This window comes from Arabidopsis thaliana, chromosome 4, assembly GCF_000001735.4.
Source record: "Arabidopsis thaliana chromosome 4, partial sequence".
Lineage (NCBI taxonomy): Eukaryota > Viridiplantae > Streptophyta > Magnoliopsida > Brassicales > Brassicaceae > Arabidopsis > Arabidopsis thaliana.
This window is the reverse complement of record NC_003075.7, coordinates 1,438,021-1,464,335: the sequence shown is the minus strand read 5'-3', so window position 1 is coordinate 1,464,335 and position 26,315 is coordinate 1,438,021. Positions and strand designations below refer to the sequence as shown.

The 26,315-nt window shown below is 37.0% G+C and overlaps 4 protein-coding genes, 5 non-coding genes and 3 pseudogenes across 13 annotated transcripts; 6 read left to right on the top strand and 6 right to left on the bottom strand.

Annotated features, from left to right (window-relative positions):
• Positions 1–191: 191 nt before the first annotated feature.
• AT4G03310 lies at positions 192–4,177 on the bottom strand (annotated as a pseudogene; the record flags this gene model as incomplete). The annotated part of the gene is made up of 1 exon: positions 192–4,177.
• Positions 4,178–5,743: 1,566 nt separating this feature from the next.
• Positions 5,744–6,538, top strand: AT4G03305 (annotated as a pseudogene; the record flags this gene model as incomplete). The annotated part of the gene is made up of 2 exons: positions 5,744–6,167; positions 6,510–6,538.
• A 1,046-nt stretch (positions 6,539–7,584) lies between these two features.
• Positions 7,585–16,963, bottom strand: AT4G03300 (annotated as a pseudogene; the record flags this gene model as incomplete). Its single annotated transcript has 21 exons — positions 7,585–7,661; positions 7,927–8,059; positions 8,114–8,566; positions 8,672–8,756; positions 8,851–9,119; positions 10,262–10,363; positions 10,459–10,518; positions 10,589–10,690; positions 10,780–10,884; positions 10,957–11,082; positions 11,193–11,273; positions 11,432–11,557; positions 11,631–11,983; positions 12,021–12,227; positions 12,317–12,386; positions 12,591–13,519; positions 13,755–13,945; positions 14,723–14,884; positions 15,659–15,738; positions 16,314–16,407; positions 16,911–16,963.
• AT4G03298 (uncharacterized protein) lies at positions 16,618–17,672 on the bottom strand. The gene is made up of 3 exons (NM_001084880.2): positions 17,601–17,672; positions 17,223–17,359; positions 16,618–17,133 (listed from the first exon to the last, which is right to left on the bottom strand). The coding sequence occupies exons 1-3, from the start codon at positions 17,645–17,647 to the stop codon at positions 16,652–16,654; spliced, it is 666 nt and encodes a 221-aa protein (NP_001078349.1). The 5' UTR covers positions 17,648–17,672; the 3' UTR covers positions 16,618–16,651.
• Positions 17,673–18,076: 404 nt separating this feature from the next.
• On the top strand, positions 18,077–18,219 carry AT4G04485. Its single transcript, NR_141809.1, has one exon. It is a non-coding gene; the product is annotated as an other RNA (small nucleolar RNA).
• Positions 18,220–18,250: 31 nt separating this feature from the next.
• On the top strand, positions 18,251–18,339 carry AT4G04475. Its single transcript, NR_141808.1, has one exon. It is a non-coding gene; the product is annotated as an other RNA (small nucleolar RNA).
• Positions 18,340–18,381: 42 nt separating this feature from the next.
• AT4G03295 lies at positions 18,382–18,457 on the top strand. Its single transcript, NR_141731.1, has one exon. It is a non-coding gene; the product is annotated as a snoRNA (small nucleolar RNA).
• Positions 18,458–18,489: 32 nt separating this feature from the next.
• On the top strand, positions 18,490–18,605 carry AT4G04465. The gene has a single exon (NR_141807.1). It is a non-coding gene; the product is annotated as an other RNA (small nucleolar RNA).
• A 510-nt stretch (positions 18,606–19,115) lies between these two features.
• Positions 19,116–19,867, top strand: AT4G03292 (Polynucleotidyl transferase, ribonuclease H-like superfamily protein; the record flags this gene model as incomplete). Its single annotated transcript, NM_148204.5, has 1 exon — positions 19,116–19,867. One exon carries the CDS (start codon positions 19,116–19,118, stop codon positions 19,662–19,664), a length of 549 nt encoding a protein of 182 aa, NP_680570.4. The 3' UTR covers positions 19,665–19,867.
• Positions 19,868–20,697: 830 nt separating this feature from the next.
• On the bottom strand, positions 20,698–21,790 carry AT4G03290 (EF hand calcium-binding protein family). The gene has a single exon (NM_116567.4). The coding sequence runs from the start codon at positions 21,521–21,523 to the stop codon at positions 21,059–21,061; it is 465 nt and encodes a 154-aa protein (NP_192238.1). The 5' UTR covers positions 21,524–21,790; the 3' UTR covers positions 20,698–21,058.
• A 469-nt stretch (positions 21,791–22,259) lies between these two features.
• On the bottom strand, positions 22,260–22,331 carry AT4G03285. Its single transcript has one exon. It is a non-coding gene; the product is annotated as a tRNA-Thr (tRNA).
• Positions 22,332–22,472: 141 nt separating this feature from the next.
• On the bottom strand, positions 22,473–24,190 carry PETC (photosynthetic electron transfer C). Of its 2 annotated transcripts, NM_116566.4 has the most exons (5): positions 23,990–24,190; positions 23,648–23,898; positions 23,088–23,205; positions 22,806–22,988; positions 22,473–22,723 (listed from the first exon to the last, which is right to left on the bottom strand). In NM_116566.4, exons 1-5 carry the CDS (start codon positions 24,020–24,022, stop codon positions 22,619–22,621), a joined length of 690 nt encoding a protein of 229 aa, NP_192237.1. In that variant the 5' UTR covers positions 24,023–24,190; the 3' UTR covers positions 22,473–22,618. The 2 variants fall into 2 exon arrangements, with proteins under 2 accessions (NP_192237.1, NP_849295.1); NM_178964.2 differs by having other exon boundaries at positions 23,648–24,159.
• Positions 24,191–26,315: the final 2,125 nt, after the last annotated feature.

Genomic DNA, 26,315 nt, shown 5'->3' with positions numbered 1-26,315 from the left:
GGGCCTTTGTTAGTAAAAGCCCAATTATCACAAATTAGGCCGGTTTTTGCTAATGAAAAACTAATACTAATAAGTTAATAACAAGAATCATTATTTATTTTTTTTTGTCATCAAACAAGAATCATTATATGAATGATAAATCCATAATCTGCCAAATTTGTATAATTAGTGTTTTTTTGGTTTCTCAAATCTCAAATACTTGGTTTAGGCTTGGGAAATCTCAAAGCCGTGGGCCAATAATCTGCCAAACTGAATCGCCTATGAATGTAAGCAGCATCGCTAATAATTGGAATCTGAGGATAGCTTCCAGCCATTGCGCATCGTAAGCACTCAAGAAGAACACAAAGGAAGATAAACCAAATCACCATTAGATAGCTCAGAGAGCCACGGTCTGTGGTCGCCGCCAAACCCTGCATAATTTCCTCTATTGGTTCTCGTATCTTTACGTGCAAGTAACTTTGACGATATGGTGATTTGTTACTTGCACGTAAAAAACAAGAAAACAAAAAACAAAACAAAAACTTTGACGATATGGCATTATAGTAGGCTTATATAGCCTTTTTAGGGCAAAACAGATACAACAAATATAGTTTCTCGAAGGAGAAAATCAGAAAATCATAAATATTACACTATTCTTTAATTAAACCAGTTTAGAATAACCGACGACGAAGAGGCTAATCAACATCTCAAAATAATTTATGCCTTCTCTTCCTATAAATTCTCTTTTTTTTTTTCTCTTTGATTAAGCTGTTCAAATTTCAAAATATGTTTTCTCTTAATTCTTTATTTGCTTTTTTCTTTTTTTTTTTTTTGCTTTTTTTTCTTTCCTATGTGTACTATCATAAAACCAAGCCGGTTTACAATATATACTGATTACGAATATGCAAATCAGTGGGGATAGTTTCGACATTTTCGTAAACTGGGCTCTAGTCTTCTCAAAATTAAGTTTGGGATTTTACGCAAGGGTAAATTGCAGGCCACATCCGTTGATCATGTTTTATTTTCATGGATTGTCAAAGTCAAATGTGGTTTTTACCATTTGTCTTTTCGCCTGCAAAATGACGTTTCTGCCCTTGCACCTCTCTCTTAGTAACTGTTGAAATGTACAGTTTAGTTTAGCAGGTTTAGTTACTGTTCCGGTTCAGTTGAAGATTTTTTGTTTCACGTTGACGCGATTCGGTTCCGTTACAAGTGAGATTATTTCCATTATTCCGAAGTGACATCAACATTTAATGCCCCAAAAAAGTTTAGATGTGACTATTGTCACAATTAATGCAAAATCATCATTACATCAAATAATATTAAAAAAATTATTGATAATAATTAATAAAAAAATTGTTGAGATAAAGAAGATGAACCCAGGAACAAAGAATTATTGAGAACGTACATTGCTGCTGAAGAAGTGTTGATCTTGTTTTTGTACCAAGTTTGGAACCAAAACAAGCATTGCTCGTGTAAGTAATGAAGTTCTTTTAAGAAGTTTTTTGTTATGTCATATTAGGATCTTGATTGTGTTCGAACTCCATTTTTTTATCAGAAAATTTGAAAAATCTATATTTGTTTGTTTAAAATAGTCAAATGATAATTGGTATTTAGGTTTATAAATGTGTAGTATCGACATTCCATTTGTTTTTTATATGTATAGTATTTTTCAGTTGCATTTAATGTGTGTCTCCTGAATTTATGATGCAGGTGGGTTATGGATGTTCCCGTATTTACTATGGTCGGTGAGTGGAAATGCAAAGAAGGAGAATGGAAATTTGAACCTGAGGAAGGCATCTTTGGTCGTTGTGTACGCGTTCAGGAAACCATGACGTACACGGACGTTGTCCGTACACTCCGAGAGGCTTTCAGTTTGAAGTCCACCCACTACAAGAAAACACGTATTTTACGAGGGAAAGTTTCTTCGTAAATCCGTCGCAAAATGCGTATAGCAAGAGAATTGCTACGCCACGTCATTGCTCGCAAATCGCGGCTCGCAAATTTAATATCTTGCAATTCCCTCGCAAATTTTGCGAGAAACCTATTCCATCGCAAAATTTGCGGGGACCACAATCCCTCGCAAAACATAAGTGTAGCACTTCCCTCGCAACATTTGCTAGGGATTTGCAAGTCTGTTGCGAGTCTTTTTTGTTTTTTCATTTACAAATTTTATGCTGATTTATTTTTATGGTGATTTTAATTTGATTTTCAGTAAACATATAAAAACATGTATGAAATCAGTAGACATTCAAAAATATTAACTGCTAAATGATTCAAAAACATAAGTGTTGAGATTACAAAAGTTGAGATTAGCAAACCCAAGTCTTAAAACAAAAGTTGATATTAGCAACTATATACCAAGTCTTAAAACAGAGAGAAATTAAAAAGCTTGTGAAGTAGAGGAGCCTTGTATGGTACCAGTTCTTGTCTCCGTCTCAGTTTCGGTCTGATCGGTGAAGGTCTGATCACCTCCGGTCTGGTTGCCCTCAGCCGGTCTTGTGGCGTCTGCATTTACTGGTTCAGATGGTCTTCGGTACATGCCTGCAAACACTGGATCCTTTTCTGCGAGGTATTCAAAATAGGCATCGAAACTATTGATCTTCTCAGCCTGAAGTTGAAGACGAGCTTCAGCAGCAGCAAGCTTCTCCGATAGAACAACCGGATCATTGTGAGGCTGTGGACCAACAGTGGCTGAGGATGCTTCATTATGTAGAGAACCAACCCCATACAACCTTCCTTTCTTCCTTGGAGCAACCTGATACAAACCACACAATATAATGAGTGGACTGCCACAAGACTAAGTACTAATGAAATAATCACACAAGTATGCTGCTAACATCATCACATAATCACACACCACACAAAGACTAAGTACTAACTAAAGACACTCTGAACTGAAAATATACAGAATTACCTGAGCATAAATCTTGTTCTTGACAGCCACTAATAACCCACCTGAAGCAGAGCTCTCTATATTATCCCCTAATTGCAGCAGAGACTCTGCCTCTTCAATCCTTGATGACACTTCCTTGTAGATCTCCTCTGACTTTCCATCACTGAAAGTCCCATCAGGTTTGCGATGAGTCATCTCAAGAACCACCAGAAAATCTGGAGTTAAATCACCGGTCTCCTCAGACTAAAACAAAAGAAAAAAGTTAAGTGTCAGTTCAATATGCATAAGTATATGTCTGAGAAAGAAAACAGAGTTAACTTACATGCTTTCTGGCACGGGATTTGAAAGAGGTCTGGCCAGAACGGTGCTTAGATATACCAAGGTCATCGGGATCAGGATATCGGGCATTTCTACTGTTGATACTCCTAATTTCTGATGCCGGATCACGCCAAAAACGAACAAGTCCAGCCCACACTTGAGGATCAATCCATTTAGGCTTTGCCTCATCACCTTTCTCCTTCCACTTTCCCTTCCACCGGCAAATTTGATCAGACATCCTATCCTTCAACTTGTTCTCAAACTCATCTCTAACTCTATCATTTATGGACTTGTCCCAGTTGTACATTTGCTTCAAAATAAAAAAACAAAGTCAGAAATAGCATCACATACATTTGTAGAGTAAAACAAATCTAAACTAAGCAATTTCACTTACCGCAAAAGTCTCGAACCAACGAGTGATCACTGCTTTAGGAGTTTGTGTCCAATTGGCATGAGGTGCCTTGAAATCTCTTTCAAAAACCTTTCGGACAGAAGCTGCAATTGAACCATCAATGTCAAACCTACAAAAAAAAATCATTACAATGAGAATCAACATACCTAAAATACAATGTATAACCAAATTAGTACTTAGTCGACATACCTAAAATACAATGAGAATCTACATACCGAAAATCTAAAACTGAAACTAAATTTAAAGTATAACCAAAATCATCCTTACCAGAGAGTTCCCGGAGGACGATTTGGATCTAGCTTCTGCAAAGACTGACGCCCCGGACTGTCGAGGAGCTCATCCAATGTCATATCATTGAGACGGGCAGTTGGTGGTTGAGTAGCTGAATGAGATGGATTAGGCGAGTTTGAATTGGATTGTGGAGGAGACAAACCGGCTTGTTGGTTTTGACTCGCAGGTGAGGGTGGATCACAGTTTCTAGATGCATTCCCTTGAGATATGGAACCACGAGTAGGAGGAACAGGTACTTGTTGAGTGGATAGATACCTAGTGTAGTCGTTTTCAGATACCATCTACGAGAAAAGAAAAAAACGTTAGTAAGAAAACATAGAACTAAACATAGAAAACGTAATGGAACTAAACCCTGAATCGATTCAAACCCGAATTCAAACCCTAATGGAACCTAAAGAAACCCTATTTCGAATTAAAACACGAAATCAGACCCTAAAACAAATCGGCGAAGATCTACAAAGGAAAAAACATTAGTAACAGAGGCAAAAAAACGTAAACTTTCACAAAACAGAGAAAGAAAACATAGAACTAAACCCTAAATCGATTTAAACCCCAAATCAAACCCTAAATTGATTTAAACCCCAAATCAAACCCTAAAGAAACCCTTAATCAAACCCTAAAGAAACCCTAAATCAAATTAAAACACGAAATAAGACCCTAAAACAAATCGACGAAGATCTACAGAGAAAGAAAACTTAACCTTTGCATGAAGTGAATCAGAGAGGAGAGATCGGAGAAAGGAAGGGAATCGGTGATTGGAAGAGATTGGAGAAGAGAGTCAATCGGCGAAGGAAAAAATCAGAGAGATTAGGGTTTCGCGATGTTGCGGTTGTGGTTTGAGCGAGTTCAAACTAGGTTATCACCATATATATAGATATTTGACACGTCGCAAATCCCTCGCAAAAATAGCTAGGCTTTTGCGAGGAACCACCAAAACAACCAATTAAAACGAGGCAAGCATTGCAAGGGAATTGCGAGGCCTCCAAGTAAATCCCTCGCAAAATCTTTATTAGGGTTTTTAAAAAACAAAAGACATGCTTAAATATTATTAATCATGTCTTATTCATTTTCTGATTTATTTTCTCTTGTTTCTAATAAGATCCTCCGCAAAAAAACAAACAAAATATGTTAAATAATTTAGGGTTTAAGGTAAAAAATTTGCGAGCGAAGTGATACGAGCAGCTTGCAAATACCTCGCAAAGCCCTCGCAATGTAGAATCAATTTGAAAAAATACAACAAAACACTACTCAAAATCATTCGGATTCATTTTTTTGGATCATTAGGAAGTTAATTATCTACTTCAAATGTGCATTTTCCTCAAATACATCAATGATGATCTTATGTTTTTCTATAATTTGAATCACGAGTGTTTAACATTTTCATAATGTTAATAATGAAACCTATACAATATGTTTTTGTGCATCACCATATAAACAACTTGTATGATTATATGGTCACTTAGATTCACATTGATATATGAAAATCAAAGATCCCAAAACACTTTTAAGTATTTTAGGGTTTAGGGTAAAGATTTGCGAGATGGTTGCGGAAGATTTGCGACGATTAAAATTGTTCTTGCAAAATACTCGTACTTCCCTCGCAAATATTGCGAGGAAAGTGTCCCTCGCAAATATTGCTACGGATGTGCAATGTGCGTCTATTTCCTAGCAAACGACTTGCAATTCTCTCGCAAATTTGCGAGAGATTTCTTTCCTCGCAATGTTGCCTCGCAAAGCGACTGTTTTCTTGTAGTGACCGAGATCAATCCCATAATTAGCTACTGGATGCCGGGAGAAATGTCAGTGCTGATAATACTAAACGCCCTCCTGTATACATTGACAGTCAGATGGGTCTCGAAACGTTTTTTTTGGTTCGTGGTGGGTATCTTTCTCTCAACTTGTTCGTCTCTTTCAATAATACCGTGAAGGCGTTCGGGAATACTGTCTCTAGGTTTCATGGTGAAGTTTCTGAAAGTGACCGTGTGTTTGATAGTGCTACAAATGTTGATGAAAATAATGAAGATGTAGAGGAGCAAGCCGATGTTGAAGACGATACAACAGAAGAGGATGAAGTTGAGGAGGGCAACAAAGATGATGATGGGTGTGATGATTATCTTGGTGTGGATGGATCTATTGGGGGAAGTACCCTGTATCCTACCACACACGATGTAATAGTAGAAGAATATGTACAAGGAAATCTTGAGGAAGACGTCAGTCTCACTCAACAGACTGCTCAATATCCAGGGGAATTCAGTCGTTTATTTGAAACGTGTACGTACACGGGTGTTAGTGTACTTGGCGGAGATACAGGGGAATTCAGTCGTCTCTTAGAAACGTGTACGTACACTGGTCTTAGTGTACCTGGCGAAGAAACAATTTCTCCATTGGGTTACAGTACACGTTTTAGTGTACGTCCACATTTACATTTCTACATTTGCCCAACAAACAGTGTACGCTGTAGTGTACGTTTTAGTGTACGTCCACATTTACATTTCTACATTTGCCCAACAAACAGTGTACGCTGTAGTGTACTATCAGTGTACGTCCATTCATAAATATCACCATTTATGAGACAAACCAAAGACCTCATATGTTTGCATGTGTATTTTTTAGTGTACGTTAGAGTTGATATCTCATGCTAGCGTACGTCCATATCTAGTTTTCCGAGATAAACCAAAAACCTTTAAGTATTATTTGGTAGATGCACGTGTACGTAGTTGTGGACGCTTAGATTTTAATATCCAAATTTACATGTACTACGGGAACTAAATATCATATGCGAATTTGGCTGAAAAATATTCAATTTGAGAAACATAACAAACCTTGCAAATTTCTTAAGCAATAATATAATTTCAACATAAACATAAACAACATAGTAGAAGCCTTATCATAATTTGAAACATGACATAGCGGATAAAATAAACAAACATATAAAGTAGAATGGAATAACTATAGCATTTGATTAACACGCTTGGCACACGACCAGAGGTAACAGCGGTTGCAAACGTTTTAGAAAGCTCCTGATACCATGTAACAATATAAGGCGCAAGGAGGCATACTAATTCCATGGCTGGTAGGATAAGAGAACGTAGGACCATATGTATTGCTGTATGGAGGGTCAAACTTCTTTATTTCCTCGATGAACTCATCACCCAAAACTCGAGTGGCAACCGAGTCCAATGGATAATGGTTGCGGGTGAAGAGCTGTAGAAACAAGCCGCCCATATAATCATACCCAGCACATATGAATACAATGGCGCATGCAAGTGTTGCATTTGCTTGTACTGGAGCATGACGCTGTAAGATCTTGATGGCTCCAATGATGTTTCGTTCATGCGTTAGAACACAAATACCTTCGTAATACACGACCGTAGGATTATTAGCTGCAAAACACCTTAAGAAAAATGGTCGATGTCGGCCTTCATCAGCGGATCCGGAGGGATTGTGGCCCCCTCCAGCTTGGAAGTCATCGGGCGAGTTACACAAGTTGAGAATATTGGCATCTTTGAGGACATCCGGACGGTAGACAATGTCTCTTCCACGAGTGCCTGATCGTACCAGTGGACCAAGGTCGGACCAACATTGGTCAGCCAGGTTCTTAGCTATCTTCGAGAGTAAATCGTCGGGAAAAGTCGGGTTAACCATGTTTGAAATGAGATACTCAGAGATTGTCAGTAATTTCTTAACTTTAATAACCATTACTGTGAATTTGGTTGGGGAAATTACGGTTGAAATGAATGTCATACTTGTTTTGGTAAGCGTTGGCTGTCAAATCAATTTATCACTTGAGTTATGTTATAAAGTTAAAATGCAGTGTACGAGACATATAGATATGTACGTACACATTTACATTATGTAATTAGAAGTGAACGATGTGTACGACAATATGATCGAGGAAACTAAATTAACTTCTGACAGTCTCCAAATTAAATGTAGTTGCAATCATATATCTAAGATAGGTTTCTTCATAATAATTAGTCGCAAAGAATCAGAATATTGTTCTTGGACGATTAAAGCAAGTGCACAGTACCGGTCTCCCGCTTGCCGTGCTCGTAGATGTCAACCGAGTATTTCTGACGGTAGAAGACCATATCTGCTTCTCGAATGGTTGTCAATTCCAAAAAAGGGTGTCCAAACGCAAGCAACTCTAAGAACTTCATCGTCTATGGCCCGCAATATCCTGTAGTTGGGTTTTGAGCAACGGTAGGACAACGCACATACTCAAAAGGTTCAACTGAGTACGGAGAAATCAATACATCCTGGCACATCGCTCTGACTAAGTATGGCATCATTTCGCAAATAGGAGTCATTCTCGCCTTCACAGCCGACTCCCGCGTGTGCGATATTAAAGCGTCATACACAGTTATTAGCCGTTCATTAAGGTTGATTCCCAAAGCAACCCAATGTTCACTCTTCCAGTTCATCGGAGCATACACAACATCGACATCCTTCAGCCACTTCATATTGGGTTCACGGTTTATGTGTACTCCATTAGCAATGTCGGACAGAAATTTACCCCATTTGAACCCATTCTTATTAATACACTTCCTGAAGTCGCCCACCCGCTTGGTAAGTAGATGCGTCAGCATCATGTCCAATGCAATACATCTGTTTGCTATCATCTGTTCCCCGTTCTTGTGCCACATCAACATTGCCATCATTTCTAAATGCTGAAATGTTCAAAAAATATATCAGTGTACGTACACTTCCACGAAAAATTTAATCATCTATGTACAATTTATAACAAGGAATGTACGTATATAAATGCAATGTACCAAACTTTCGACCCATTCACCAGGTGTTATAAGTTTCGCAAAGAACTCGTTGGGCACTTTGCGAAACCCGAAAAGAGTGTGAATCCTGTAAATCCAGAAAAATATTTGATAACAAGCTTAAGACTTGGAAAAATGATGATTGAGATATTAAATAATCCATTTTAATATAATGTACTTACACAGAGGGTCCTTTAATGATATTGCTGAATTCCTCTACTTTTGAAGGGTCAACCATGTCCAGGGGGTTGTATGAGACATTTCCAGCCCTGATAACAACCTCTGTCTGTTGAGTTGGAACATCGGGCACCAAGACTGTTTTTGCCTTAAAATCATGAGGATGGGCATCATCCTGTTCATAGATAAGTTGCTTCTTCACTTTTTTTGGGACCTTTGGGGATGCTTTTTTTTCTTCTTTGGCTTCGACAGCAGCAGCATTGTCTGATTCATCCTGTTAACAAATATGATTGTCAACAACAGTTTCATACGTTTTTTATGTTTAAAATAGGTACATACGGGAAAACGGTCTATTTTCCCATGAGAACTATCATATCACGCCAGATAAAGCCCGATCTTTAACCTCTGTCTGTATACCCACAAAACTGAAGTTAAATGCCTAATTCCCCACGAAATCAAAGTTCGAGAGCTAGAAGTCCCCGATTCAAAATTTCGTCGGTTTGGTGCGTAAACCCGAGATAGAACCATGTTTCGGTCGAAGCTTAAACCAAAAAAATCCTCTTCGTTATAATAACCCGACCCATTGTCGTTGTTCACACAAAATCAAAACCTAAAAATCCCAAATTGAAATCTTAAGAACCCTAAAAAGCTTAATTCCCAGGAAGAGGAAGAGTGGTCGGAGTGCCAACGAGATGTTGGTGCGGGGAAGGAATTGTTGCACTCATTTCAAAATCCGATCCAAATCCTTACCGGAGATACTTTCGTTGTGGTTTAGCTGCAAAAAACAGGGTAATGTCAATCCTCTATTTCATATAATTCATGTGTTTTCATATTTTAGATTCTTGTAATCTTGAAAGATCACTGTTCACTATTCATGTGTAGTGAAATTGATCCCTATCTAGGATCGACGGCTCGTCTGTCCACTCGTTTAACATTTCCTCCATGTGAAATTGATCCCTATCTTCAGCTTCAGGATCAACATCACCAACAAAATCAGGGTCACGCATGACCAACGACATTGAAGCTTGAAGACGACGATTGAAAAAAGTTCTCTCTAGGGTTCTTAGAATTGGGGATTTTAGACTTTAGGGTTTCGATTTGGGGGGGGGGGGGGTTTGGTTGTAAGAGTAATGGGTCGTAAATCGGGTAGAAATTTTGGTTTAATTGGTTAAAGATAGGTTTAGCGGGTTAACTTATCTGATTGGAAAACAGTAAACCGATTAAACCCATCGACATGGGGTTTAAGATGACGAAATTTTGAATCGGGGACAACTAGCTCTCGAACTTTGATTTCGTGGGGAATTAGGCATTTAACTTCAGTTTTGTGGGTATACAGACAGAGGCTAAAGATCGGGCTCTATCTGGCGTGATATGATAGTTCTCATGGGGAAATAAACCGTTTTCCCAGGTACATACATTATTTTTATGAATATCGGTCTTGTCTGCTTCATCTGACCCTGGGTTAGGATCCTCAGTTCTTACAGACCCCTCGACAATACCCGGCTCTTCCATGACTACCTGTGCAAGTTAACGTACACAAGTCTATATAATGTACACATATAATCCTATGTATGCTATTCCGAGAATAGGAATTGAAACACACAAATTGTTACCTCCACATTAGTAGCTGCAGCCAAATCACCAACGGCTTTGGTATCCAACTCCCGTATGACCTGCATAATATAAATTTTATACATTTGAACAGTAAATAGTACATTTTATTTGTTGCAAGAGTTAGCTTACATTGTTAACTACTTGAAATGGTGACGGGGGATCACTGTGGGTCTTCTCAGGTATTTCAACTTCCATCCCTGTCACTAATTTGGATTCTCCTGCCGCCTCAACCTGTAGAATTTATCATCGGAAAGCAACTTTTTAGTAATGTATGAAACAATATATATGTACACAGAACATAGTGACAAAAATGTACGTACACTTGTGCCAGGTATGTGAGCTGTATCTCCATCAGAAGGCTCATAAGTTTCTTCTGACTCGCTGCCATTAGCTTCAGTCGCAGCACTGGCATCTCTTGCTTCTTTCTGAAACAAAAATAATTTTCAAAGTCTTATGGGCGTACACATATGGAAAAAGAACAAGTGACTAACACATACCTGTGCAGATGTTGAAGGTAAACCTGATGGATTGTCTACCATCTCTTTGTCAGCATCAGCTATTTCATCGGCCCCTGTATGGGTACCAACTAAGCCAGGTTCAACAACATCCTTTGGTCCATTATCCTGAAACATAGGCTACCATAGAGTTAAGCGGTAGATAAGTGGAGAAATTAATGTAATATCTATGCATATAGTCATGGAAATCTGTATGTAACGAATACCACAAGATCTACCTTTGAAACTCTTGCAGACACATTAGATGGAACTTCTTCCATCTCGGTGTCAACAGTAGCTTCTTCCACATGCCTCCCTTCCTATGTAACATAGACAGTCCCAGACATTGAACCTAAAAAGACAGTCTTACCAACAACAACGTTTCCTCTATCCTGAAACATAGTTTAACTAACTTCTTAAGCGAATATGTACGTACACCATTTAAACAGATTGTTAAGAGTATTAGTAGACGACATACCAGATGGGATTGTGTGGATCCAGCATAAGGAACTATTAAAAATCCAGTGTCTAATATCTCTTCTTCAGCGGCCGAAGAATTCAATCCATCATTTGCAGTAAAATCACTTTTATTATTACCGCCATACTGTATCGAAGCAGACAGTACAGTTATAATATATGGATTATAAAATATTTAGCAATGTACGTACATGACTTACCTGTTCATCAATGAATCCTTGCATATCTTCCTTATTGGAATCAGATAGCTCAGTAGTGTCAACAACAAAAGAAACATTTTTCTTCGGCTTTGAAGGTTTTCTTCTTCCGCCGACAGTAGTGGTATGTACACCAGGGACATCCAAATCTTCCTCTTTGGAATTACAGCCAACAGAAAGCGCTGGAGTGTCCACATCATGAGAAACGCGAGTCAGCCTTGAAGACTTTCTCGTTCCCGTGCTTCCTTTTGTAGACATCCTTCTCGATGGCTTCTTCGCAGTAACCGGTGCCTTATCCATAGAAGTAGGTGGTTTCCGCGAATCATGGGAAGGTATGGTTTGTTCTGGCCTTTTGCCTTTTGGATCAAGGGCAGCACGTATCTGCTCACGGACAAAGTCTCATATCTTCTTGCATTTGATACATTTGGTCTTCCAGCTCCTTGAAAGACCTCCTCATTTCAAAAATAAACCTCTTAGGCACAGGCTCTCCAAAACAATCCTCAACATTTTCTTCATTATCACAGTCCATTTCAGATTTCTGTTTTTTCATAGCAGGTTCTTTAGGGCTCGGACCCGGTGCATTTCGTTTCCTCTTAACATCTACAATAGACCAGTTGCTGCTATTAATTGGTTTTCTTCTAGGTGCAATAACAAAAAAAATTGTAAACAACCTTTATACTTATACTTACCTATCTCCTCTTGTTGTGGTGGGCGCACCTGCTTTGGTACTCTAGCATAGCCTCCAACCCATTCATCCTCCTGTCACTAGTGCCCATCTATCAACAGTGCCTCAATGTAATCAACCCTTGGATCATCAACTTCATCATCCCATGAAAGAGATGGAGGACAAACATTATCAGCTGGTTTCACAATATAGTTGACCTCAACCTACACAAATAAGTATGTTAACCATAGATAATGTACATTTACTTATTATGCACGTACATACACAATTTAACACACCTCATCAGCAGCCTCACACTCCAAAATGCGAGATGTCCGGATTGCCCGCAATGAGGCAAGACGATGGATAGACCTCTCAGCAAATGTCCTGTTAGGTACATCATCAGGTCCTAGCTTAGCAATTGATGGGATTGTTTCGAAAGCTAAAAGCTGGAGAGCTAATGGGAAGCCATGGAGTGCATAATACCCTACAAGTAAACCCCTTATTAGTTGTTGAGCATCGTAAGGAGTTTGGAATTTTGCTATCCTCCCCAAAGTACGGGTAAAGGACACCCTTCCCCATGGGTATTTGCAGAAGAACTCCAGGTTCTTCGTCATCTCGACAGTCTTCGAAGTAGGCCTGTTGGGGTTACTGTGGGCCGCTACCACACCGTCAACCAAAATAATAAGAGATAGTGCCAGTTGCTTCCACCCCTCCATGCTTTCCTCCTCCTGCAGCCAGCTCACCAAATCAGCAATTGTTGGAACCGTGTCCCCAAACCTCTCATCAAACAGAGTCTTCCAAACACTCTCACACTCAGGTTTCACACTGATAACATCCTCCACGTCTTTCTTCTTGGGATACTTCCCACATTCCAGTCCAGTTAGGATACTAAATTCTCTTAATCCAAATCTGATTGGATGACCGCCGAATACAATCCACATCTCATTCACCTTCTTTGTCACTAACTGACGGCATATTAGTCCAAGGACAAGCTTAGCATTGAAAGATGCCTTGTTTTGGGGTATTTTAAAAAGTTCCCCAAATGGAGAATCGAGAAGAAACTGCATCTCTGGTTTCGCCTTTAGTACATTTGCTATGTCAGAAATGTACTCCTGTTTAGAGTACGCGTTCATCTTCGTCTCGGAAGGGTACCGGTCTAGAGCAAAGAGTCTTGGTGGTAACTCTTCAACTGTAAGATCTTCAGTTGGAGCAACACTTGGACTACCTGCAATTAAAAGTGATATACTGTTAAGCAAAACGAAGTAGTGTACGTACACAGACATTTTCCAGATTATAACTCAAAATCATATTTTTGGCGGAAACAGAGATTTCCAATTCTACTTCTCAATTTTTTATCCTAAAGATATGCTAAATTCCGACTAGTTCTAACCCTTTAATCAAACAAGCTTTACAATTCTGATACACCCAAAAACAACAAACGGTAAATGAGAGATTCTAACCCAGTTCCTCCGTTGCCTTTGTCGCAGAGCGTTTTCTCCGCGGGGAAACTCTTAATACCCGCTTCTCCTTCCCTGGACCATGCTGCTTCCTCGGGACTTCGTCGTTTGCTTTATTCCCAGCCATAGCTAAAGTTGCTATCTCGCCGGAATAAACAGTAACTTTCTCTTGGCTTCGCCGGGAGAAACAGTAACTTTCCCCGGTTGTGGGAGTTCAGTGGCTCAATTCAACTACCCAACAATTCGAAGTTATGTCGAATTTTGAAGCAATGGATACTGAATTTCGTTTCGCTTTCTAATTCTCTCTCGAATCTCTCTGTTACTCTCTTCTCTTTTTCTTTTTCTTCGGTTTCTTCGTTTCAGTTTTTTTTTTGTCTTTTTCAAAACTGAACCGCATAAACTAAACCGAAACGAACTGCTGTAGGGTTTGGTTTATGCCATCAACTTAACCGATACGAACTGCTGCACGGTTTGGTTTGTGCCATTATTAAGTTTTCTCAGGGTAATTTGGTCCAAAATTGAATGAAAAGACAAACCGTGAAAACCAGTTCTCACTTTGACAAACGGTGAGAGCAAAATTTTTTTCGTCCACTTCCGTGAAAATTTCTTTTTACACAAAGCCTAAATCGTACAACATTCGGGTTTCACATTAAACCGATAACAAGATGAAAATAGATTTACAAAAACCAAAATAAGATGGAAATAGTTGTAGAGTTAACTCTATGCACCAATGACTCTCTTAGAGCATCTCCAATGGTGAGAGTCCCTCATGGGGCTCTCTCCCATTGTTTAATATAAATTGTGAAAATTTGTAAGAAGAGAGCTTGTATTTATTTTTAGAAGAAAATGATAGTACAATGGTAGTTTCTCTCAAATGGGGTTCTTTGGAAAAAAAATAAAAATTAGAAGTGTGTTTGTATCTTTGTAAAACAAGAATAAATGTTGTTTGTGTCTTTGATTAAAAGACTTACAGGTCGAAACCCGAGGAAGGTTGGTGGAAACTTAATACGGATGGGGCTTCCAGAGGTAATCCGGGTTTAGCGTCTGCTGGTGGTGTGCTACGAGATGAGGAAGGAGCTTGGAGAGGAGGTTTTGCTCTGAACATTGGAGTTTGTTCAGCACCTTTGGCAGAGCTATGGGGAGTGTACTATGGCCTCTACATTGCTTGGGAGCGACGAGTCACACGGCTAGAGATTGAGGTGGACTCAGAGATTGTTGTGGGTTTGTTGAAGACAGGGATAAACGAGGTACATCCGCTGTCTTTCCTGGTACGATTGTGCCATGGCTTCATATCAAGGGACTGGAGAGTCCGTATTTCACACGTTTATAGGGAAGCTAACCGTCTTGCTGACGGGTTAGCCAACTATGCCTTTTCGTTACCATTAGGTTTTCATTTGCTTAGTTTGGTTCCAGATTCTTTACGCTTTATTTTGTTGGATTACACTAGTGGAGCTACGGTTTCACGTTAAGTGCGAATGTAATTTTATTTTTCATTAATTAATCTTGGGAGACATTGTCTCCCTTGGCTTACCAAAAAAAAAAAAAAGACTTACAGGCAAAAGTGGAAGAAATAGAATTATAGAATCAAACATAGATGTTGTAAATTGAATGATCAAAGATAAGTTACCATAAATTGAGAAAGAATGAGAGACATGAAGAATAATTGATCATCTTTCAAGTTGTCACTGCCATGTACTCCTAGATAAGAGCCATACACAATTCACATTAGCTTTCAGTTCAAAATCAATGAAAAGATAAAACTTTAAGGAATCAGATTACTCATATACCTGAAGCAATTTCTTTCCAAGTGACATTCTCATTTGCCATCCACCACTAAACGAAGCCACAAGCCTATCAGCATCCTCTGGAGAAAATCATAATTCCGGCATCAACACCGACATTCTCACTGAATCATCTCCGGATAAAAATCCCTCTCCACCACTGCATCTCCAAAGCAAGTCATGTGATCAACCGAGCTACCAGTAGCCTAAAACACCATCAAGGAAGTCTCATAAACAACACACACAAGGAAAAGAAAACAGTTTTCATGAAAACAAACAGTCAAAGGCCAGTAACATCTCAAGAATCACATTATCTGATGCAGCAAAAGATTATGATCATTCGAGAGCTCAAAACATAAACACTGAAATTGGTTTTTCCATTTATGGATGAAATCTCCTAATCTGAAATAAATTAGCCATTAAAGTTTCTTAATTTATGACATTAAAAAAATCACAAAATCTGAGACAAGATAAACTAAGAAGTGCTGAAATAGCCCATAAACATCAACTATACAAGACCAAGCAAAGTAATCAGCCAAACAAAGCAAATCAGTCAAGTGGCATTGTACAAGAGATCATAGCACATGTAAGTGTTCATCTCCATATCAAAGAAACCTTGAGAATTTCTTCCTCTGTAATCTGTATTCCCAAGTACAGCAAACGATCTCATCAGAAACAAACATCACAGTAAATAGATCGATTCACTAGATTCAACAAAATTTCCGAAACTATCAACCATAAATCAATCAATCTTTAAAAAAATTCGTTTACAATCACATACACCACATTTCAGACGATTTAACTCACCACACTGAACGAAACCGGAAAAATTCAGGAGAGATAGAGCTTTTTGTCGAAATCGGGAACGAGATGTCCTGAGCAAAGAAAAAAAGGATCTTTTTTTCCTTTTTGTTAAAAACAATCAACCTATCACGTAGTGCCACGTGTCCGGCTCTCTCAGCTCCCAAAACCTCTCTTTAGAGAGTCGTTTCTCTCAAATTTGACTAGTTTTGATTATTTTTTAATCAATAAAATCAACAAAACTCTCTCAAATTATCAAGAGAGCCCTGCATTGGAGATGCTCTAACAAGAAATAAATACATATTAAAAAAAAAACTATTATTTAAACGAAGAAACCATTATGACAAAACTACACATGCCCAAGCAAAATTCGCAAATTCTTAGCTTACAATAAAAAAGAAATAATTCTTTCAAAACAACGAAAGAGTAGTAAAACAAGGATCTCAAAACCGGCCAATTGAATGTGGCACAGATTACATGAATCAGACGATAGATCCCTGCCATTACGAACACCAAGCTGTCAACAAGGCACCATATGCAACTAAAACATAACACCATCATATAGGACATCCCTAACCGTTCATTGAGTTTAATCAATGGGAAGAAGTCGTTAATTGCGAACAGAAGCATTCCAATGATTATGTTAAAAGTCAAGAAAAGTCTCTTTAGCAATACGTTTGCTGCTATTGATGGGATCGAGTTTCCATCTTTAGATGCTCTCAGTGTACTCACAGGCTTTGTTAGCCTCCGGTCATGAACAAATATTTGGTTGAAAGGTGATGGTGATGCAACGTCCACATCTGCAGATATTCAGTATAGTAAATTAATTAAAAGAGTCATCCATTACAAGACAAGTTTTCAATATTGACAATAACTTAGTAGTTATTACCTAGAAGAGGAACAATCTTTCTTTGCAAACTCGAGATTATTGTCAATCTTGATTTTGGGAATGGTGAACCAAAGTTGGAGAAACAACATAAGCTTGTTGGTTTCAAGTATTTCTTTAGATATGATGGACTTTGGTTCCTGCTTTATTTGTTTACGAAAACACATTAAAGGCTATGCAGGGCTAGTTATACACTAGTAAAAATTCATACATGTATATAATTTTAACAAAATTAAGGATTTAAACTTTTAAAGCTTTCTCTATTCTACGAGCGAAGAAAAAAAAACACATTTCACAGAAAAAACGAAGAAGCAGATGAGTAAAACGGTGATAAAAACAAAAATCAAATAGTGCAAAATGAATGATGAGAGGAGAAAAAACCTTGAGGCCAGGAATGTAAGAGAGATACGATCGGTGGTTGTCACCATAATTTCCTCGACGGCGACAGGTTTTAGGGTTTCGGAATAAACAAAATTAGCGAGTAAAAAATAATAGTAGTATCATGAAAACCAAGCCGGTTTACAATAATACCGATTACGAAAAGGCAAATCAATTAGACGTGGGGATAGTTTTGACACTGGGCTTTCGTATTGTCAAATTTGAAGATGGGCTTTTGTACAAAGCCCAAATACTACAACATTCGGTTACATTAAACCGACAACAACGGAAAGGAAAGTCAATGAACGAGGGTAGATACGACATTTCAGAGACGGTGTTTTAGGGCTAGGGTACTCTCTATATAATAGCCGCGTTGAATCATATATACAAATCATTCTCAACCTCACGATAGCTTTTAATTTAGGGTTCTTCAGTTTTGTTTTTGATATATAGATTTAGGGTCTCTGGTTACATAGATTTCCGCAGGAGCCTCCCGGGCTAGTCTGATAATAATTCATGAAGAATTAAGCCCCAAAGCTCCTGCTAGATTGATGCCATTCGTGTTGCAGTTCTGTCTCTTTTTATAATCCGGCTTAACTGTGTCAAAGCAATGTCTAGATTTTGTTATTCTCTGTGATGAATTTGTGTTTTTGGGCTATGATTACAAAATTATCCGCGCTTCTGAGACTTAGTTCTATGAAGTATATACGATAATCAATGGTTGAATTTCTTAATATGAGCCTCTTAAAGTTTCTTCTTTGTTGTTTTGTTTGTTTGTATTGAGGGCAGTGATGATTAAAACCAGTTCTGCTTCAGATAATTCCTGATCGAAGAAACTGTATACCAAAAAACTTCTGAGCCTTTTTTTTTTAGTGATATTTCTTTTTGTTGGCTGATGATGATATAATCCAATTTCGAGGTGCAGTGGAGCTGAGACCCTGTTTTACAGGGAGAACCCCTTGGCAGAAACTGTAATTTCTATGAAGTTATATGGATTTTGACTGAGGCTTTTTATTACTATCTTACACTTTGGTTTTTGGTTTTACTTGTTTGAATACGTTTTCTTATTCAATTGTGAATCCAATATGTCGATACTAGAAATCTACGATAGATAATACATCAAAAATTATTAAAACTATTTTTGAGTACCTCAAAAATTGGATGTCTTAACGCATCAGTTTGGTCTCTGGTGATTGTGTTATCTAGAGAATGGGTTAACAAATTATCAGACGAACATGACTATAATATGAGATTTCATTAAAACATGTTGAAAGACTAATTATTTGTTCTCTACGAACAATTTATCTTTGAACGGACTGGTACTGTTTTGTTAAAAAGCAAATTTTGATACAAACGCCGGTGTGTTAATAAACAATCCTCTTGATAAATATCTTCCGTTTTGGATCATGTGGCGACTCTGGAAATCAAGAAATGAGTTTTTATTTCAACAAAAAAGTCGATCTCCAGACTGTGAAGCGAAGAAAGGTATTCAAGAAGCAGAGGAGTGGCTTAACGTGAATGAGCCCTAGGAAAATACAAATGAGAATGCTGCACCAAGTGATATACAACCCTCAATACGAAATCGAAGCAGTCAGTTGGAACCTCCCCCTGTTGGCTGGGTTAAATGTAACTTCGATAGTGGGTTTATGCAAATGTAACTTCGATAGTGGGTTTATGCAAGGAAGTCCTTATACACGTTCCGGTTGGATAATACGAGAGAGTAACGGCCATACAATCCTATGTGGAAGTGCGAAACTACATCCATCAACAAGCTCACTACACGCGGAGGTTCTCGGGTTTCTCCATGCCTTACAAGTGATATGGATTCACGGATTGCGTTATGTTTGGTTCGAAACCGATAACAGAGACCTTGTAACGTTACTCAACAATGACGAGGATCATCGCTTGCTTGGACCTCTTCTTTGCGATATACGTTATTGGATGCTAAAGCTACCCTACTGCTCAATCGACTTTGTCAATCGGGAGAGAAACTCTGCAGCTGATACAAGCTCACTACACGCCGGTGTCTTGTTAATCAGAATGATAAAGCCCCAAATTTGGTTCTGAACCTTAGACCCATTTAAACAAACCAAAGGCCCAATATTTGTACAAGTTTAGGTTAATAAACTTTAGTTCAGTACCTCAGCCCATTTAATTTAACCAAAAGCCCAATATCTGTCCAAATTTTATGATGGCATGCCTAAATTGTTGTATGGGTGATGGTGACGCTTAACACAATTGTTTTTCAAATTCCTCTAATACTGCGACCCATTTACTCTGACGAAAGTGACATTAGACGTCCAGATTCATTGTTTGCGTTAATTTATATGATGCATATTGGAGAATGGCGTTTACTAAGAGGGCTATATTAATGTCTATGTCTGGAGGATCAAGAAATTAACAAACTATGTGTAAATATTAGTAATTTAGATAAGTATGAAAGAGAAATAATATATAAATTAAAAATATATTTTTTAAAAAAATTAATTATAAAAATGCCATTGAATAAAAATAATTGTAATATGCGAATGATAAATATATAAATATTTGTTTAACGTGCTAAAAGCTATGAAATCACGATAAGATTATATATTTATCAATTTAAAATTGTAAATCGGTATTTTTTATTTATGTAGATTCAGCATAATAAAAGAGAATTAAACTTTTTGTTACATAATTAACATGATAATAATTATAACAACATGATATATAGAATAATAACATGCTAACTTATTGTATAACAAAATAATATTTATATGAAAACGTTAAGATATTCGATATATGAATAATAGTTAACGAAGTTAACCTGATAACAATGAAAAAATTTAACAATAAAAATCTACTCCTAATATCTACTCCTACAGCATGCAACATTATTGCTCTATACTCTATAATTGACTTAATCAATAACATAGGGGTACATGCGTAAACAAAATGCTAACAGTAAAAAGGGAACAGTTAAATTGAGGAGAGTTAATTATCCAATTTTCTGAGCATATGCAATGATATTTTCCTTACTAAAAAAGTTTCTTGAATCCTATCCTATCTAATAATGTTTTTACTATGTTGCATACAATTTTTTTTTTTTTTTTTTTTTTGGATGTTAATGATATTTATTTTTTATTTGGGGTCTTAGTTTTGGCTTATAAAGATTGTATTAATTGTTTGAATATCCATTGTTTTAAGTGATTATAAAATGCTTATAAACAACACATCTACTTTATCATTCTACATGTGCATTATTTGAAATTCAAGGTAATTGAATGTAAACAAAGCATCACTCATCACATTTTAAACATAAAACACCTACAGTTTTTTACAATGTGCTCTCGCATGTCTTGAAGATAAAATAATTAGTCTATGATCATGTATTTTCCATTTAGACCGCAAGAGAAAATGGTTAAGCAAATAACCAAAATTAAAAACAAGAGAAGGTAAAAAAAGAAGAAAAAAAGTTATTATCAGCTCAAAGAGCTAAAAAAGCGACCCTTTTTCATCATTTGTCTAAACTCCATGTAATTAACCCTACCATCACCATCAACATCCACTTGCATTATCATCTTCCTACATTCCTCCAAGGTCTTACCTTGCTTGAGTCCCAAGGAAGATAAAACCGCTTTCAATTCATCCACCGTTATAAACCCATCTCCGTTCCGATCAAATACGTTGAACGCTTCCTTCATATCTTCTTCTCCTACCTCGTCCTCATCTTCTACCATTATCGTCTTGTAGAGCTCTCCAAACTCTTCAATGTCAACACAACCGTCACCATTAACATCGATCTTTTGGATAATTTGTGTTAGTTCGTCTTCGGGTATTATGATACCGAGGTTCTTGAATGACTCGTTCAGCTCCTTCGTAGTGATCTTCCCGTCTCCGTCCTTGTCGAACATTTGGAACACACGGTTCAGCTCCGTGGAATCCATTTGTTTTAATAAATTTAGGGCTTTTTGGAGGTTGCGTGTGGAGGAAGCAAATGTGAAAAAAGAGAATGATGAGACTCCTAGAAGCCGAGAAAGAGGTCTTTCTTGGCCTCTTGGAGACCCGATGAGGGTAGTGTCAGAAATCAAGGAGAATGTTAAAGAGAATTGGTGGAAATTCTTAGCCAAAAGCTCGAGGTAATAACATGTAAATGGGACAAAAATAGGAGAGATAGAGAGGGATTTGTTTTATTGTTGGTTGAGAGGAAATGTTGGGTCTTTTAAAGGAGACTTGTGGCTTTGTATCGAAGTCTTCTAAAAGTTTTATCGGTTCTATAAAATTCAACCCAAAAAACATATTTGTATATTTAGCAATTCTTTATGAAATATTTACTAATATTTTTCATAGCCGAACAAACAAGATTATAAACATCAATCTACTTATTTTACTTAATCATAGTTACTTTACCATTTAGCCGGCAAGAGACCAAATCATTTCGAGTGGTGAGCCACTATGTGGTACTGTCCCAAGTTTGTGAAGTCTTTGACTTCATTTTTATGATAAGAAATCAAAAACAAAATGTCAACGAAAATAATAGTTTGTTATTATCTCGGTTTATTGATTGATGTATGCTCATATGGACAAATAATTACAGCAAACAACCTGATGACTGGTGAATATATTTGTAACATCCTTGAAAAAAATAAATGATAACGTAAAATTAAAGCAATGGATAAAAAGTGCCCACACGCAGGATCGAACTACGGACCTTCAGTTTACAAGACTGACGCTCTACCACTGAGCTATACGGGCCTTTGATTTAATCTTTCAGTAATGTATTTAAATACCTGTTTTGATTGCAAACACACCTGATCTTACATGTACCATTGTCAACAAACAAAAGCTAATTACTCCCAAAGTGACCCTTGAAAACGGGAAATTAAAAAAGAAACTTGGGAAGTGAATGAACATAATATTTCATATAAGAGGCAAGAATTCACAGAGTAATTGCGATGAAATGTAGCTTATACATTATAAGAACATTCAAACAAGTCTTACACAAAAAGACCAAATCTTTCTCTTTTTCTTGTTGAAGAGTCTTAAGACCACCATGGAGCATCACCAGTCCTGAAGTCAGTTTCCACCCATGGAACAAAAAGAACCTTCCCAGCTTCATCTATATCCGCGTGAGCCAACGCTAGCGACTGTTCCATGAAATTAAGGTTACTTTAGACGGTCCACTTTAGAGATACGCAAAAAAGAAAGAATGCAATGTATTTGACTTACCAATGGGGCTGGACCTCTAACGACTCTTCCTTGGGCGTTGTATTGGGATCCATGGCAAGGACATAGAAACTTGTTCTCAGCTTTGTTCCATGGCACAACACATCCAAGATGAGTGCACACTGCGTTGATACCGTATGTCGCTAGAGTCTTGTCGTTCTCTACAACTAGGTAAGTCGGATCTCCCTATAACAAATAATCCACACCCATTGAGATGCAAGAACCTTTATTGAGTTCTTAAAGCAGTGTTTCAAGGAGGGCTAAATAAGTTGTTCATGATCTTACCTTTAATCCTTGGGTCAAGGTTCGGTCACCGGGACCATGAGTCTTAAGCCATTCCGCTGCAACTACATCGTTTCCAAGGGCATCCTTGGCTGGAGTACCACCACCTCCACCTCCGGTTCTGCATTTTCAAAACAACGTAGAGATTATAAACCAAGACCAACGAACGAAAATAAACTATATCAAGTCTCATTAATCTCACATCTCAGTAACACCAAAGAAGCCATATACTTATTCATAACTACATATTCGATTGAATCAAAACCATAAGCTAACAAAGTAACAACATACAAGAGTAAATTCAAACTTCACCACAATACAAAAGAGTCTCTAGATTTTATCTATCTAATGCAATCATTATACTGATAGAGTTGAGGTCTAGCTCATAAGATCCATGGGAACCTAGGTTATGGGGAGAGGAACCAATGAACACATATACCAACACTCTCTCCTCTACCTTAACGATGTGGGACTCTTATCATATACAGTAAAAGAAAAGAAAACCCATGAATCTCATTCGAAAAATGAAATCAAATCGAGGAACAGAGTAAAAGCAATCTCACCCAGGAGGAACAAAGAAGGTAGCGTAAGGGACAAGCATGTAGCCAGTAGGTAGAGAAAGAGCCCCAAGAAGAAGAAGATTCAAAGTCTTCCTCTTTTCCATATCTGGAACTCTGTCTGCTGGAATACTCGACGCTTGACAAGAAATTCTCAATCCAATCTTCTCTTTTCTAACCATTTGATGATTCATCTTCGTTGGCTTCACAAACAACCCACTTGACATCGCCATCAAAGCACTTCTGCTAGAACCAAGCTGCCACCAAAAAAAAAAACCAAACTTTCAAAAACCCAAATTCCTATACGAAGAGACCCGATTGTTTCGATTCGAACGATCAAGAGTGAACCTGAGTAGCAGGGGAAAGGGATGAGGACGCCATTGTTGTAGTAGTCAGCGAAAGCTTTAGCCGAAAACGCTAAAGGGTTATGGTCTCAAGCTTTATGTTGTGGAGGAGGATGACAAGTGGGATCACACAGAGAGATTTGAGACCACTGGAGAGAGAGAAGCAGATAAGGCACGCGCCAGCCTCTGCTTCCACATAGCCACATACTTTTCAGATTTTGGATTTCTTGATGATGTGATTCTTAATGGGCTTAAAACGGGCCAATATAACAATTGTAAATTTTAAAAAATAAACCAATCTATAAGTGGGCCTTATTGGGCTGATAAACTTCATTATAGCCCATTTAAATTAAAACATCAACATGTATTGAATAATTTGAATTGATAAGAGGAAAAAGGTAAAGACATACTGAGAAGGAGTCAACGAAGTTGATATGATGAAATGTGCATGGCGTGAGACTCTGCGAGACATGCACTCATCACGTGCTTGCATGTGTGTCTCTTTGCTTTCTCTCTTTTTGTTTATTCTTAATTATTTAAACAAAAAAAAAATCCCCAATACAAATTTTATTTCTTAATTGGCTAATCAGTTTCACATTATTAATTAGGCACGTAAATATGAAAATCTCCTCATATCCGGTGCCATTCTTGCATTGAATCTTTCACCACTATTAAATTTAATAGCCCAATGTTATTTTCCAAAGAAAAATATTAAATTAAAGTTTTTACCAAAAATCATATTTTAAAAAGTTATATTCCTTATAAGAATTTAAGATTGTAGCCTATTATTAACATGCACAAGCTTTATGCACCAATCTATTTTGTTTGATAATCTCGTTTTAGGTCCAATATAATAATGCATCTTGATAACATTATCTTCTGTTTTCAATTTTTTTTTTGTCAGAGGTTATCTTTTGTTTTCTCATATGTTTTACGGCATCTCCATCTATGAGAAACCCACAAAGTTTTTTAGACAAAAAATAATAATATTATATTATAATTTAATTATTTGATTTAAAAAAAAAAATTGTTAAAAATTTGAACCAATAGTGAGAAGAGAAATGTCATGATGGGTTGTAAAGAGTATCTCAGAATTAACTTTCTACACTTTATTTCCGTCATTTTCATTATTTTTTTTTTTTATTGTGAGAAACTCTTATAAAAAACTCCAATGGAGATGGTATTAGAGTTTAAGTGTTGCAAACTTGCCTAAAACTAAGGAGAATTTGCAGAACTAACGCACAAAAATATTATAATTAAGAAAATCACATCAACAAAAAAGATGGATGATATATTCTATATTTGATATACTATTTTCAATTTTGCCCCTTTGCCTCTCCTCTCATTTTCTCTCTCCCCCTCTCTTTCTCGATATTTTTTCTCCACTTTTCTTCTTCCCCTCACTGTTCACAATCGAACTGTCACAATTCCTCTCTCTCTCTTTCTCTCTCTCTCCTAAATCCGTTTGCATCACCAAGGCAATAGAATCTCCAACGGACAATCACTCATATCCTTGACATCAATGTTTAGTCTATTAAAGATTCCAATTTCTTTGATTTGCCCAGAAAATGTTTATGTAATTCTATTAACTTATCCTACAAACAAACAAACCAATTCATTCGATTTCGATTTGTTTGTCTATTTAAACTATTGATTAACGAATGGGTAAAAAAAATTGTCAGAATCTTACCATCGTCAACGTCACCGCTACGGTTTACCTTGGTTATTTGGGTTGTCAATGTTGTATCTTAGGGTATAGTGTTTTTTGATCAAAGCGGTTTAATTCGGTTATTTGGATTGTCTACGTTTTGTTCTATACTATTTAGTTTTATTCTATACTATTTTATTTGTCTGTTTTATACAAACATTATCCACTATTTTAAATAATTTATATTAGATTTTAAAATTTTTAATCATGTTATACTCAAAAAAAAATCTATGTTTTTATAAACCTATTGCAAAATTTAATCAGTTATTTTTATATCACTAATTCAACAATTAAAATCATTTGGGGTAATATTAATTTTTATAACATTAGATTATTCTCTCTCTTCTTCCACATATCTCATCACGTCCTCTTTAGCGCGTATCTTTCACCGTTGAATAATTTTGTCTTTTCACTACTCTAATTTGTTAATTTTTTAATATTTTTGAATATGATGTTATATTATTAATTTTAGATTGGATTTTGGTTATACAGCAGATTCACCCTAAAACTAACTATGATTGGTGTGAAAAAAAAATAAAAAAATCTACTACTGATCTAGTGCATGGGTTTAATACATACAAAAATATACATGACTACTGAGTACTGACTAGTGTTTTTAAAA

What these genes read in the sequence shown, in the direction of transcription:
- AT4G03298 (NM_001084880.2), bottom strand. Translation starts at nt 17,647, where the DNA reads ATGGTGACAACCACCGATCGTATCTCTCTTACATTCCTGGCCTCAAG. An exon ending in CTTACATTCCTGGCCTCAAG is followed by an intron (nt 17,360 to 17,600) that starts GTTTTTTCTCCT and finishes CAAATAAAGCAG; the next exon opens with GAACCAAAGTCCATCATATC. An exon ending in AAAGATTGTTCCTCTTCTAG is followed by an intron (nt 17,134 to 17,222) that starts GTAATAACTACT and finishes GAATATCTGCAG; the next exon opens with ATGTGGACGTTGCATCACCA.
- AT4G03290 (NM_116567.4), bottom strand. Translation starts at nt 21,523, where the DNA reads ATGGATTCCACGGAGCTGAACCGTGTGTTCCAAATGTTCGACAAGGAC.
- PETC (NM_116566.4), bottom strand. Translation starts at nt 24,022, where the DNA reads ATGGCGTCCTCATCCCTTTCCCCTGCTACTCAG. An exon ending in CCCTTTCCCCTGCTACTCAG is followed by an intron (nt 23,899 to 23,989) that starts GTTCACTCTTGA and finishes TTTTGGTGGCAG; the next exon opens with CTTGGTTCTAGCAGAAGTGC. An exon ending in TTAGAGGTCCAGCCCCATTG is followed by an intron (nt 22,724 to 22,805) that starts GTAAGTCAAATA and finishes TTCATGGAACAG; the next exon opens with TCGCTAGCGTTGGCTCACGC.